Source organism: Perca flavescens, chromosome 22 (assembly GCF_004354835.1).
Source record: "Perca flavescens isolate YP-PL-M2 chromosome 22, PFLA_1.0, whole genome shotgun sequence".
In the NCBI taxonomy this organism is placed as follows: Eukaryota; Metazoa; Chordata; class Actinopteri; order Perciformes; family Percidae; genus Perca; species Perca flavescens.
In genome coordinates this window covers 13166903-13182049 of record NC_041352.1, presented here as the reverse complement: position 1 = coordinate 13182049, position 15147 = coordinate 13166903, and the positions used below count along the sequence as shown (strand labels likewise).

Below are 15147 nucleotides of genomic sequence, written 5' to 3'. Positions count from 1 at the left end.
GGATTTGTTTCACCAAGGAGGACAATAAAATTAGTCCTAGATGTTTGATATAATCACAGGTATCTGACAGATAAGTTAATTGACTTTTTGTGTTTGTCCTGATGAGATTAACCCCATATATACTGCAGAAGGGACCGATCAGCCTCACACTCTAATAACGCTCACTGTTGGCAGGCTGCTATTGTAGGAAAAACAAGCTGCAATATATGGAAAGTGAGAAGAGCTTTGAGCACAATGTCATAAACATCATGACTTTTTTCTTTTCTTACACTCTGCCATTGTCCGAGTTCCTATTTTCTTCTTGCTGTGTCAGTTTTTATGTAATTTACCATCAATGTGTACATTCTTTTCTATATTCAATGTCATGTATGTATTATTTACATCCATGCTCTCCACTCTCCTTTTCCACCAAATACACACAATCATTCACAGACCCATATTTCTGCACATAAAAAATAAAATGTTTCTTTTCTGTACACACACTGCGCTTATGTCTGGGTCTTGTCTCTCTGTTTTACAATGGTGCCAACACTTCTGTTATAGATGTTTAAAAAGCGTTTAAAACAGCTCACACAAATACTTGTCTCTTCCTCTCTCTTCTTTACTCTCTATTTCTTGGAACACACACACACACACACACACACACACACACACACACACAACGTCACAAAGTCATCTGCTAGTATAGATAGAGGCAGACAGCTCAGTAATTAGGTAAGTCTGAACCAATTCGATCACAAGCAGCCCAGGCAGCAGATGAGAAAAGTGTGGGGCCTAGAACAGACTTAAAGTAATAGTGTTTTCATTTCTCTGCAGATACATCAGACAGATGCATCATTCCTCTGCATCTTGCCAAGTTTGACAGCAATTGGAGCTAAGGTTTCTCTCCCTTGCATCTTGAGTGAACTGTTGCCCTGAGCAGCTTTAACAATGTAGAGTTTTGTGATGAGAAAAAAAAAAGTTTGTGGTGTACGCAAGTTTTTCTTCTTTGGGACCGCAGTGCATTTGCCCTATACCTGTGCTCCACAAGTGGCTGTGATTGACGAGCCATGGAACACCGATTATTTCAGATATGGGACGGAAACTTTGGTTTTTGAAAAGTAGAGTACCTTTAATGTAAAGTTGTTCATGGAGAAAAAAAAAACAAAATCAGGTTTTTCAAATCATTTTCATGTAACCATCTAAATACAAAATTGTATATTTTAGCTGCTGATTTCACATTATATATCTTTTTTTGATGTAATTTATTTAGTATCAGGTTGTTTTTATATCTAAACAAGTACAGAAAGCTGTTGACAAGACGGTAAAAGTAAATGTTTGAAATAAAGTAATGTTAAACTTTAGAAACGGGTGCATTTATTTGATTCTACTGACCCATCGAGTAACTTTTATTTATTCTCACTTTCACTGATGTCTGAGCATTATTCACTTACTTTCTCTTTGTCAAACCTAATTTCATTGTGTTTTTTTTTTTAACTTGTCTGCATATGTATTTGATAAAATGCTGGACAGAATGTTTCCAATAAACTAACATTTACTGTGATTTTTTTTTTGTCAGTAGCATCTAATTTTATTATTTTCTGTTCTTCTGTTCTGGGGCATTGCAGATACTCAGGTCATATTTCACTACTCTCAAAGTGTCACTTTTGGACATACCAGGCAGCTGTTTTCAGCAACACAAAAACCCACTGTACTGTACCTGCCCAGCACCAAACAGCAGACAGACAAAGTTAGCAACTAGCTGGTGAACACAATGGAGCATTTATAAAAAAAAAACTCAAAAACTGCAAATCTGCAATCTCTCTTGTGCGTATAATCAAGAAAACTTGCATTCACAGATATATGATTGTTCTTAAAGAGCCTAAAGTAGACAGAATTTACGTCACAAATAGGATGGACACACGACAATTGCGCCATCTTCTTGTAAGTAAAATTGTTTTCTGTAGTCTTAGCAGGGCTGCCACATCAGAAAAATGTGGGCTGGCTGGTTGAAAATGTACAAAGGCCACTTTAGTCAACTAATATCCAGGGCAGATGTGTGCAAATATTTCAAAAGGATTAACCTCTTCAATGCACCTGGACCTGATGGCATTCCTCTCATCTCAAGGTGTGTGCAGACTGCAGAACAACTGGCAGATGTCTTCACAGACATTGTAAACCTCTCACTGCTCCAGTCTATAGTCCCTACATGGTTACAAAATACCACCACTGTCCCTGTCCTAAAAAAGTCCAAAGCACTCTGGACAACAGCAACCCAGTAGCACTCACCTCCACAATCATAAAGTGTTTTGAGAGGTTGGTCAAAATCTTGATCAGCTTCTCCCTCCCTGTCTCACTGGACCCACAACAATTTCCTTATAAACGAAACAGATCACAGACTATCAACCTAGCCCTCCTCACTGCCCTCTCCCACCTGGACCAGAGGAACACATAGCTGAAAATGTTGTTCATTGACTATAGTTCAGCATTCAACACCATTGTGCCCTCCAAGCTTGTCACCAAGCTCAGACATGACTCAACACAACTCTCTGTGATTGGATCCTGAGCTTCCTGACTGAGCACCATCCTGCACCCTGACTCAACACTGGAGTCCCCCAGGGCTGCGTTCTCAGCCCTCTCCTGTACTCTCTGTTCACACATGACTGCATGGACACCCACAGACAAGGTGACTGTCATCGGCCTGATAACCGATGGCAACGAGACGGCCTACAGAGAGGAGGTCAGAGCCCTAACATCTTGGTGCCATAACAACTTTCATTTCAACGTCACCAAAACTAAGGAGCTTACATTAAGCAACATCAATGGGACTACAATGGAGAGAGTCAGCAGCATCAGGTTCCTGGGTTCACATCAGAAAGGACCTGACCTGGTCACAGCACTGACACCATCACAAAGCCTGCAAGACAGGTAGCTCTTCTTCCTCCGCAGATACGGTTCAACATGGACTCCAGGATACACAGCAACTTCTACAGATGCACCATCAAGAGCAGGGCAAGTGGCTGAGATGTTTTACTTGTCTAAAATATAAAATGTAGGCCATTGTTGGATATCAGAGCTGCCACACAGTCAAAAACACAGCCTCTGATTGGACAAGTCAGGAACACAGCATTGGATTGATTGGTCGACAAACTCAAACCAAAACGTTATGAATGGCTAGTGGCTAACAAAAATAACAACTTTTTTAAACACCAAAAAATTGAAAAATAACACTAGAACACATTTAGTGTCGGGTTTATTATATATAAATATATATAATACACTGCTGTTCAAGGATTATAGCGCCTGAAAAGGGATACAAATGCACAGGAGTGCAGCCCTCATTGTGTCCAGTTTTGTTATAATCAGTCCTGTTCAACATTTTGCGGTGAGAGAGACGCAGCTCAATCAGCTGGAAAAGCTCTGCTCCAGATAAGATCACATTTTTTCACTTGCCTAGTCAGACAACTGCATGACGCATTCCAGTAGCCCGAACACAGAGTTTACTTGCCCTGGACAATGATCCTGACCGGCTGCATCACCCTCTGGTAGGGCAGTTGCAGTCACTGTGTCATTGTTACCTTGATGTACTTTTTTTCAGTTTATTCAATAGCATTTTTATTTATGTTTTACAGTGTAGTCGAAGTGACAAAAATGTTATAAAGTAGTTAATAAAATAGTACCAACATTTCCTTGTGGGCGATGTAGGCTACATCCTTGCTAATTGGTTAACACAGGTTTTGAACAAAGTGCCTTCAGTTAAAAGCGGAAAGAAAAGCTCTCGCACGTTTACTGTCGGAACTTAACAGTGTGACATTTAGCGGAAGTAAACAACAACACACTCCTGTAGCTTTAGCTGCATTAGCTAGAGGTAAGGCGTTACTGTAGCCGTATTGTAGATAATTATTTCAGTTTCAATTAAGCAACAATGCCTTCAGTTGAGTATGTGAGACAGTTTGTCAACGAGCGACTGACTGCTGCTGCTGAAGAAATATTCAGAGTTTTTGAAAAAACTATCGTGGAATACGAGGAAGAGATCGATCGTCAGCGCAGACTGTTGGGTAACGTTATCGATTGGAATCCCAAAATAAAGTTACACATCATAGGTGTGTACAATATTTATGGTCTTTAAAAAAAGGAGCATCCTAATGGATTAAAGACATAACGTGTTGTGATTGTCTATCATCACAGTAAGTTATATCCTATTCATTTTGTTGTGTGTCCCTCCAGAGCTCCCACAGCAACATGTCTGTGAGGAGGAGGAGGAGGAGGAGGAGGAGGTTCTCGCTGACCAGCAGCAGATGTGTACTCAGGAGAGGAACTCCAGTCTGGACCAAGAGGAGCCAGATCCTCCACAGATTAAAGAGGAACACGAGGAACTCTGCATCAGTCAGGAGGGAGAGCAGCTTGTACTGAAGCAGGAGACCGATGCCTTTATGTTGACTCCTACTTATGAGGAAAGTGGCCGCAGTGAAGATCAGACTCTGAACTTGAGTATCGATCAAACTCAGTGTGTGGTGGAGGAAAAGCGTCTAAACTACATTCCAGTTAACAGGTCTGTAGTATCAGAACCAAACACTGACCTCCTGCTCCTCTCTCATGAAACTGAGAGCCAAGCTCATAAAAGAGGCAAGCATGGAGAGTCTGGATCAATTAGAAATGCAGAGCCAGAAACAAACAAAAGCAGAAGTCAGAGTAACAGTGTAAACAACCCTAACTTGTCAGAGATTCACCTTGATACTCACGCAGGTAAAAAGATGTGTAACGATATAAGAATCCTCACAGATGAGAAGCAACATTCTTGCCAAATATGTGGGAGAAGTTTCAATCGGATATCTTTATTGAAATATCATTTAATCACCCACACAGGTGAGAAGCCATATTCTTGCAAAACATGTGGGAAAACCTATGGTCAGATATCATCATTGAAGTATCATCTAAGAACCCATACAGGTGAGAAGCCATATTCTTGCAAAACATGTGGGAAAGCTTTCAAATGTAATAATATTCTGAAAGTCCACATGAGAACCCACACAGGTGAGAAGCCATATACTTGTAAAACATGTGGGAATAGATTCTGTGACCTGTCAGCATTGATAAGACATGTGAGAATCCACACAGGTGAGAAGCCGTATACCTGTAAAACATGTGGGAAAGATTTTAGTCGTAGCGATGATTTGAAAGTCCACATAAGAATCCACACAGGTGAAAAGCCGTATACTTGTAAAACTTGTGGGAAGAATTTCAGACGTAGCACTGAAGTGATGGTCCATATGAGAAAAGCCCACGCTGGTGAGAAGCCACACCTTTTTTAAAGGCATACAGTATAAGAGTGCATACAGACAAGTCATTTTCTATTTTAATCCTCACATGAGTAGCCACGTGCAGCACTTTTTCTCAAATCACGTTCTTGAAGAAACACCTGAGGATCAATATACACCGTTGAGCTGAAACTCCTTAAAATGTGTTTAATAACTGAATTAAATACCTGTTTGCAATAGCTACATCTCTGTAACTGAATGTGAAATATTTCCCACAAAGGTGAGATGTTAATATGTTAATGTAAAGTTTCCCTTCATTTGACTTTATTACTTATTTTTTTCTGTTAGCAACATTATTTCTTTGAAACAATCGTGATCTCCCAACTCAAGGAAAAATGTTTCACAGTGAGTGCACAGTATAGAGAAGGTGATCTTGATAGTTGTTTTTGCTAGAATCACTTGTAATTTAAAGTTTAACGAGACCATAACATCCATGTACACTTGAAGTAGTATAATCTATATGAAGCCTCCTGGATATCTTTGCAAGAAGTCAGATTTTACATTTGAGAGCGACTCGCGTCCCTGTTTAATATTACCATTAAAGAAATCCTATTAATGAGAACATGCCTCCTTTTTGCTATTTTTAATACACTTCCTCAGTTATGTGCTTGTCTATATTTTTTGCATTTTCTTTTCTCAATTAATGACAAATGCTGAATCAATCATTAAATAAGTTTCCGGTTAATGCCAATTGTTTCGAAGAATAAAATGGCAACAATTATATTTGTAAGTGGAATAGACCTTACCTCATTTCCACTTTCAGGACTTAGTGTAACATTCAGCGGATCTAATAAATTAAATTAAATGGAAATTGTGAATATATATATATATGTATATGTGTGTGTGTGTCTTAATACTGAATACTTGTATTTGAGTACTGCTAATTTTTAGATATATATCAGTGGTACTTAAATATAACTCTTAAACGTCAACTTGCTAAATTTCTACAGTGTCATGAGTCCAGAAAGGTTGAATTAAGCAATTTAATTAAATTGAGTCAGGTTGCATTGACATTTTGTTAAGGGTCCAGATTAAATTACATTTGAGTCCTGATTTGGATCAGAGTCCATGTATTGTACAGTATGTGCTATGTATAGCTCCATAGTAAGTCATGGAAAAAAATAGTGTGCTACTTTGAAGTGATGGTGCAATGCAATACCATACCACTTATCATTTCTCCTGAGTCTGAAAAGAAAGTAAAACCATTATGACAGACAAAAGGGCAGCACAAAAATGTATATGAATGCTGTAAAAAACAAATGCATTCCTTGAATGTATGCAGGGCTGACCACAGCCTCTGTGTGTGTACTTGAACTGTACACCTGTATGTGTTCACACCCTGAACTCACTCAAGTGAGAGACCATGGACTTACAAACCGTGTGGGAGAGATTTCAGATCAGTAACTTTAAAAGCCACACAAGAACTCACACAGGTTAAAGTTGTTTCACTGCAGCAGAGGTTTCAGGTGTTGTCAAAACCATACAGGCGATAAGCTCCATACTTAGAAAACATGGAAGAGGTTTCGGCTCAATAAAAAGATGTATGACTGCACAGTTTACGTAAAATAAGTGTGTCCATGTACATGTATTTATTATATACATTACAGTATGGCCAGCATTTCTGGGAAACATCCCAGTCCTCTATATCTTGGGCATCTTTGTTTCACAGTGTTTGCACAGTAGTGTCTGTTAAACTAATGGTGTGATGTGGGTTACAGGTTGTTGTTGTGTGTGTATAAGGGCATTTGCCAAATGTCGTTCTAGTTTGCAATCAGTTCAAAAGACTGACAGGCTAATATAGATAGTTTGATTGTAGAAAACAAGTCAATACTGAAAATAGAATAATTTGTGTAATGAAATATTTTTAACATGTAAGCAGTACTATAATTCTTCACCATCTTTTACCCCAACACATTTATATGATAACTATAGTAAGAATTGTTACTTTGCAGGTTAAGATAAAGGTCCAACTTGACTATTACACTTAATCGGCTCAGTAAATAAATTATATAATTGTATGGCACTGATGGGGGCCATTCTAAATAAAGTTTAAATGTCTCTTACGTTATGTGTATTTTGCTAATAGTACTTCCGTTCTTTTACTTCACTAACATTTTGAATGCACTGTGAATACACACTGGTATTTCTGCTCAAATATTGTGAATACTTCTTTAACCACTGTTTGTTTTTATACAATATCATTACCTGCAATGTAACAAAAAAGATGGCCGTTAGTTAAAATTAGATTAAATAGTACGACATTTCCTTGTAGGATGAAGCGAGGTAAATGTATATCCTTGCTACTGATGTTAAACACACAAGTTTGGAATAAAATGTCATCAGATGCAAGCGGAAAGAAAAGCTCTAGTGTGTTCACTGTCGGAACTTAACAGTGTGACATCCAGCGGAAGTAAACAACAAGGGTTGTAGCTTTAGCTGAATCCACGTATAAATACATCCATCGTGGGAAGACGTTACTGTAGCCGTATTGTAGATAATTATTTCGGTTTTAATTAAGCAACAATGCCTTCAGTTGAGTATGTGAGACAGTTTGTCAACGAGCGACTGACTGCTGCTGCTGAAGAAATATTCAGAGTTTTTGAAAAAACTATCGTGGAGTACGAGGAAGAGATCGATCGTCAGCGCAGACTGTTGGGTAATGTTAACGTTATTGTTTGTGGTCCCGAAGTAAAGTTATACATCATAGATGAGTAAAACGTCTAAATGGTCTTTAAAAAAAGGAGCATCCTAATGGATTAAAGACATAACGTGTCATAATAGTAAGTTATATCCTATTTATTTTGTTGTGTGTCCCTCCAGAGCTCCCACAGCAACATGTCTGTGAGGAGGAGGAGGAGGAGGAGGAGGTTCTCGCTGACCAGCAGCAGATGTGTACTCAGGAGAGGAACTCCAGTCTGGACCAAGAGGAGCCAGATCCTCCACAGATTAAAGAGGAACACGAGGAACTCTGCATCAGTCAGGAGGGAGAGCAGCTTGTACTGAAGCAGGAGACCGATGCCTTTATGTTGACTCCTACTTATGAGGAAAGTGGCCGCAGTGAAGATCAGACTCTGAACTTGAGTATCCATCAAACTCAGTGTGTGGTGGAGGAAAAGTGTCTAAACTACATTCCAGTTAACAGGTCTGTAGTATCAGAACCAAACACTGACCTCCTGCTCCTCTCTCATGAAACTGAGAGCCAAGCTCATAAAAGAGGCGAGCGGTATCACAAAAGCAGAAGTCACAGTAACGTTATAAACAACCCTAACTTGTCAGAGATTCACAAAGTTTCTGACACAGGTAAAAGGTCTTTCAAATGTGATAAATGTGGAAAGGTTTATAAGTACAATTCAGTATTACAGCGACACCTGAGAACCCACACAGATGAGAAGCCATATTCTTGCAAAACATGTGGTAAAGCTTTCAAATGTAATAGTACCTTGAAAGTCCACATGAGTATCCACAGAGGTGAGAATCCGCATACTTGTAAAATCTGTTGGAAAGATTTTGAAAGTATCTATGATTTGAATGTCCACATGAGAATCCACACAGGCGGGAAGCCGTATATTTGTAAAATCTGTGGGAAAGATTTCAGACGTAACTATACTTTGAAAATCCACATGAGAACCCACACAGGTGAGAAGCCGTACCTTTGCAAAACCTGTGGAAAAAGATTCTCTCATTTGTCAGCATTGATAAGGCATATGCGAGTCCACACAGGTGAGAAGGCGTATTCTTGTGAAATGTGGGGACAATTTCAGACGTAGCACTGAAGTGTTGGTCCATATGAGCAAAGCCCACACTGGTGAGAAGCTGCACCTTTTCAAAGGCATATAAGAGTGCAGACAGACAAGTCATTTTCTATTTGAATCCACACGAGGAAGAGAGGAGCCACGTGTTACACTTTTGGAAAAAGTTTTTCTCAAATCACGTTCTTGAAAAAACACCTGAGGGTCAATATACACCGGAGAAACCATTCAGCTGAAAACTGAATGTAAAATATTTTCACAAAGGTGCGATGTAAAAATGTAAGTGTAAAGTAAGTCCATGTCAAGTGGGATTTAATGGTTCTATATGAAGCCTCCTGGACAGCTTTGCAAGAAAGTAAGATTTTACATTTGAGAGTGACTGGCATCCCTGTTTGTATTACCATTAAAAAAAATCCTATTAAGGTGAACATGCCTCCTTTTTGATATTTATAATAATACAGTACCTCAGTTATTATGGGCAGCATGGTGGCCCGATGGTTAGCACTGTGGCCTCACAGCAAGAAGGTTCTAGGTTCGAATCCAGGTGGTTCCGGGCCTTTTATGCCATATTCTGACTAGAATCTGAGTATGACCATGTCAGGCTACTTGATCAAAGCACTGGCTCAGATCTGGAGTTGGTCCCCGGGCGCTGTAAATGGCTGTCCACTGCTCCCTTGACGGATGGGTTAAATGCAGAGAATGAATTTCGCTATGACAATAAAAAAAAGTACCTTTACCGTATGTGCCTTTTTTAGCATTTTTGATAAATGATTAATCGATCATCAAATTAGTTTCCAGGAAATGCCAGTTGATTCTAAATGGAACAACCCTACCTCATTTCCAATTTCAGAACTTAGTGTAACATTCTGCGGAATTAACAAAACCATTTTGACAACTTGCTTGCTTGATGTATATATACTGTATATGTAGGCTAAATACTGTACACAGTTTCATGTATGCAGGGCCGACCGCAGCCTCTGTGTGTGTACTTGAGCTGTATGTGTGTAAGTGAGAGGCCATGGATTTACAAACTGTGTGGGAGAGATTTCAGATCTAGCAGTAACTTAAAAAAACACACACAAGAACTCACACAGGTTAAAGCTGTATCACTGCAGCAGAGGTTTCATGTGTAGTCAAACCCATACAGGCGAGAAGCTGCATACTTGAGCCAAGCATGGAGACTCGGAATTAACTAGAAATACAGTGCCAGAACCACACAAAAGACATCACAAAAGCATAATTCAGTGTAAGCAACCCTAACTTGTCAGATATGTATCTTGTTACTCACGCAGGTAAAAGGTCTTTCAAGTGTGACAAGTGGAATTTTTTTTTAGATACAAATCAATATTACAGAGACACCTAAGAAGCCATATTCTTGCAAAACATGGTAAAGCTTTCAAATATAACAATGTCTTGAAAATCCACATGAAAACCCACACAGGGGAGAAGCCGTACCTTTCCAAGACCTGCGGGAAAAGATTCCGTGACCTTTCAGCATTGACTAAGCATGTAAGAATCCACACAGGCGTTTGTAAAACGTGTGGGAAAGATTTCAGTCGTAGTGATGATTTTAATGTCCACGTGACAATCCACACAGGTGAGAAGCTGTACCTTTGCAAGACCTGCAGGACAAGATTCACTCAGTGTTCAACTGTAGTTAACACATATGAGAATCCATCAAGGTGACAAGGCTAATACTAAAACGTGGGAAAGATTTTGAATGTAGCCATGATTTTAATGTCCACATGAGAATGAAGTCACACAGAAGAAAAGCCATTTCAAAGTTTTTCTCCAATCACATTCTTGAAAAAACACAAGGATCAATATACACACGAGAAAACATTGAATGGAAGATTTCATAATAGAATTAAACAATAATTGTGTTAAATTGTGAAAAGTTGCTTGACAGATACTGTATCATGACATAAATCTATACATAGCCTAAATACTGTATACTTGTATTTGAGTATACAAGTAGAGAATACAAATATACAACCTACATGTAGTGTATTGGCATTAAAGGTCCCATGGCATGAAAATGTCACTTTATGAGGTTTTTTAACTTTAATATGCGTTCCCCCAGCCTGCCTATTGTCCCCCAGTGGCTAGAAATTGTGATAGGTGTAAACCGAGCCCTGGGTATCCTGCTCTGCCTTTGAGAAAATGAAAGCTCAGATGGGCTGATCTGGAATCTTGCTCCTTATGAGGTCATAAGGAGCAAGGTTACCTCCCCTTTCTCTGCTTTGCCCGCCCAGAGACTTTGGCCCACCCATTAGAAAGAGACATCATGGCTTTTAAATGAGCAAAGTAGCAGTTGATCAAGGCCACACCCCACCCTCCACCTTGCCCCCCCCCCCTTCCTCAATAGCTACAGACACAGAAATGGCAACTACTAAGGAAAGCTCATTGTGGAACTGGCTCTAGTGGCTGTAATTCTGCACCAAGGCTGGATTTTGAGAAACAGACTTCAGATACAGTATTAGGGGACCACTAAGGCCTATATAAAAGCATCCAAAGAGCATCATGTGGGACCTTTAACAATTATTACTACACTATTACAGCAACTTGCACACTGTTATAATATATATATATATATATATATATATATATATATATATATATATATATATATATATATATATATATATATATATATAAAATGCAGTAATAGTCCAGACACGGAAGTTCAACATTAAAAACTCAGTCTCCCATGATTCCTATAAACGGTGCGTGACGACAAAGAATGCGCCTGTTGAACACGACTTTGCCGCTCCTGTAGCACACTTTATGTTGTATGTTGTGCATTCATTACCAATAATAAGTCACTTTATATTATTTAAGCCTGCATTAGGTGTATGTTAGTTTTACCAGCTTTAGCTAGCTGTCAGTCGTGCTAAATTACACACTAACTCCGCTTTCTGTGAAGGCAACTACAGCTAACTCGCAGAGGACATGGCTTACATGCAGATATTGAAAGGTCTGCAGCGGAATCTACAACAGACAGCGACACTGTACAGCGCTCAGAAATGCAAACTCACACAAGTCAGTTTGCTCATCCACACACACAGGACAGCGTCAACAGTGTCGAGACTGACTTTCCACAGCAGAGTCGAGGCTCCTTCTGCCATGCCAGTACTGAGCTGCTTCATACGGCGGGGTATTTCGCTCGACTCTACAGCCAGAAATCAAAGCAGCCCCGAAGAGAGAGACAAGTCTGTTTCTAGGTACCAGAGTGGGAGCCCCAAACCTTCAGCTGCACAAAAAGGTAAGCAAAGCAGTGACCTACTTACTGTAGATGAGTTGTGTCCTCGTTTGCTCTCATTCCAGTCCACTAAATTGCAAGATATTTTCCAAAACAGCAGTTCCCCCCAAATGCAAAGTAGATAAACGCTCAAGGTCGTTTTTATTACTCATATTGCATGGGCTATAATCTATTTATTTCATTGATAGACTCAATCACTATAAACAGTGATTGGCTAGTGTGTTTCACAAGTAAACAGAGTCCAATGTAATGTCTTAAAAATGGTGGTCCAGGAGCCAAATAAAGCATTATTTATTTATTGAATATAGCAAGGACATGTTTGCATTCTTGAGACTGTAACCAACACATTTTTTTTGGTAATTTTACTTGATAAAGTACCACACTGTTAGTTATTTGATATCAAACAGTTTACTGATTGTCTAATAAATCTCACCCTCATATCTTCCAGTAAAAGAAGCTGGCAGAGACTTCACCTACTTGATAGTTGTACTCATTGGGCTTGGAGTGACAGGTGACTACAACCTCAAGATTTTAAGAAAATGTATCTTCTCGTTTCAAGTCAAGTAATGGATATGGACACTACAGTATTATTCTGTGTGTGTGTGTTTCAGGTGGACTGTTATATGTGGTGTTCCAGGAGCTGTTTTCTTCCTCAAGTCCAAATAAAGTCTATGGGAAAGCCTTCAACAAAGTCAGGTTAGACCCAGAGGTAAGAATGACATCACAGGTTGCTGAGGCGCTCGATTGAAGAAATTCTTAGTCGACTAACACTCATTCAATTGTATCGACTAATCGATTAGTTGATTTAATCGACCGATCTGTAAATCTGAGTTTCTCCGCAAAGAGTCATGCAAAAGCATCACTTTAATTCTTGTGTTTACCAGAGATGTGCTCGTAAGTTTCTTGGAAATAAGTCATTCAGCATGAAAAAAGCATAAAACATGACTAAAGAAATCTAAGTTGACTAAGACCAAAACGACCGATTAGTTGACTAATCGACTAAGAGGGACCAGCCCTAGTACCTCTCTGACATACACCATCTCCTGCACAGTACTCAACTACGTTGCAGTGTTACACTGAATGCATGAATTTAGTGGGACATTTATTGTGTTGTATGTTACCTATTCTAGATTCAATTCAGTGTGACTCTTGAAATCATCTCATGTTGAAAAGTAAAGTGCAAAATAACACTTTTGCTTATTGAAAATGTAGGTGATCGGTGCATTTGGGGAGCCAATCAAGTGTTATGGGGAGACTACCCGTCGAGGAAGGAGGCAGCATCTCAGGTGGGTATATTGTTAATACGTCCAAAAAAGCTGTTGATTTTAAGTCAATGAGGTAATGAATAAATTGCACATTTCTTTCCTGAGTTTTAAATAGATGTGTGTGTGTGTGTGTGTGTGTGTGTGTGTGTGTGTGTGTGTGTGTGTGTGTGTGTGTGTGTGTGTGTGTGTGTGTGTGTGTGTGTGTGTGTGTGTGTCCACCTTAGTCATCTGGAGTACCTGAAGGACGGACTGAAGCATATGAGACTAAAGTTTTACATTGAAGGCTCTGAGCCGGGCCTCAAAGGAACTGTACACTCAGAGTCAAAAGAGGTTGGTATTTTCCTTGGTTAAAATGCAGTTTATGAAATGGATGTGACACAAAAGCAGTACTGTTCACGTTTAGCAATCCCAATATTTAAGAATTATACATAAAGTCATAAGTAATTCCACGTGACAGCATATACTGAATGTACAGACAGAGGTGATTATGTGTTATTTTAAAGTGGTTTTACAGATATCCACCAAATTAAGATGCTGTTTCAACTTGTTATTCCACAGAATCCTGAAACTGGAAAATATGAATTCCGTTACATATTTGTGGAAGTAGACACCTACCCAAGACGAACCATTATTGTGGAGGATAACCGATGAGAAAGATAAGGCATGGACTGGAATGTGAATAATGTGTTTGTGTTATTGTATTAATAGCTGAAGATTTACTGTAAATGTAACTTTAAATCACCATTAAAAGCAGTTATGTGAAACATAAACTATTTTGGCTGATTTTAACATTGCCACAAAAATGGGGCATTTGGCAAATAGCTTTGCAAAGTACAGTCTCTTTCACAGACTCTTATGTGTTGTTGTTTTATAAATAATACACATGCTACAAATTTTTTGAGAAGACTACAGGATGACCTGATTTTCGGAAAAAAAGATGCTTTGAAATTGTAATAAAACAAGTTGGTCTATTATTTGCACAAGAAAGTGCATACAGCAAAAAATACAGTTTGTGTTGTTTTTTTTTACAGTGTTGGGTTTAAACTATGGATGGTCCTATGATTGCTCTTTCAGCTTTATGGAATTGAATGCATTGTTTAATGGTATTTGCAGTTATTGTAACAAAATATTTAACCTTAAAGTCTTTGTTTATACTGTCATGTCTCTGTCATTTTAGATATCTTAAAAAAATGTTGCAGATTCCTTGTGAAAAAATTTGGTCAGTCATATAGCTACGCTTCCTGTATATTCTGAAACGTCTGCTTTTCGGCTTTGTTTGATGCATTCTTTATGTGGTTGTCTTTTTAAAATGGTAGATTGCATGATAAAACAGTGGCCACTAGATGGAGGCAAAGAGTCGAGAGACAGGAACAACCTGATATGACCTTTCAGATTATTTTGTATCATTTCACATTAAGTTATTACAGGAAAACACATGCCTGATTGTATTATATATATTATAAACACCCATTTTAATGGTGTTGAGATAATCTCGTCTATTATTAAAAGTTTTTTTTATACATTGATATATTTGTATATATACATTATTAATGAAAATGTGTATTTGGTTCCAT

General features: G+C 38.7%; 2 protein-coding genes across 5 annotated transcripts; both read left to right on the top strand.

The window, feature by feature from the left end:
* The first annotated feature begins 3782 nt into the window (after window positions 1-3782).
* LOC114549101 (zinc finger protein 391) lies at window positions 3783-9474 on the top strand. Of its 4 annotated transcripts, XM_028569268.1 has the most exons (3): window positions 3783-4082; window positions 4207-4605; window positions 8514-9474. In XM_028569268.1, exons 1-3 carry the CDS (start codon window positions 3905-3907, stop codon window positions 9062-9064), a joined length of 1128 nt encoding a protein of 375 aa, XP_028425069.1. In that variant the 5' UTR covers window positions 3783-3904; the 3' UTR covers window positions 9065-9474. The 4 variants fall into 4 exon arrangements, with proteins under 4 accessions (XP_028425069.1, XP_028425068.1, XP_028425067.1 ...); XM_028569267.1 differs by lacking the exon at window positions 8514-9474 and having other exon boundaries at window positions 3783-4037; window positions 4207-5859; XM_028569266.1 differs by lacking the exon at window positions 8514-9474 and having other exon boundaries at window positions 4207-5859.
* Window positions 9475-11783: 2309 nt separating this feature from the next.
* timm21 (translocase of inner mitochondrial membrane 21) lies at window positions 11784-14730 on the top strand. The gene is made up of 6 exons (XM_028569641.1): window positions 11784-12311; window positions 12757-12819; window positions 12920-13017; window positions 13521-13594; window positions 13798-13903; window positions 14132-14730. The coding sequence occupies exons 1-6, from the start codon at window positions 11999-12001 to the stop codon at window positions 14222-14224; spliced, it is 747 nt and encodes a 248-aa protein (XP_028425442.1). The 5' UTR covers window positions 11784-11998; the 3' UTR covers window positions 14225-14730.
* The last annotated feature ends 417 nt before the right edge of the window (window positions 14731-15147 follow it).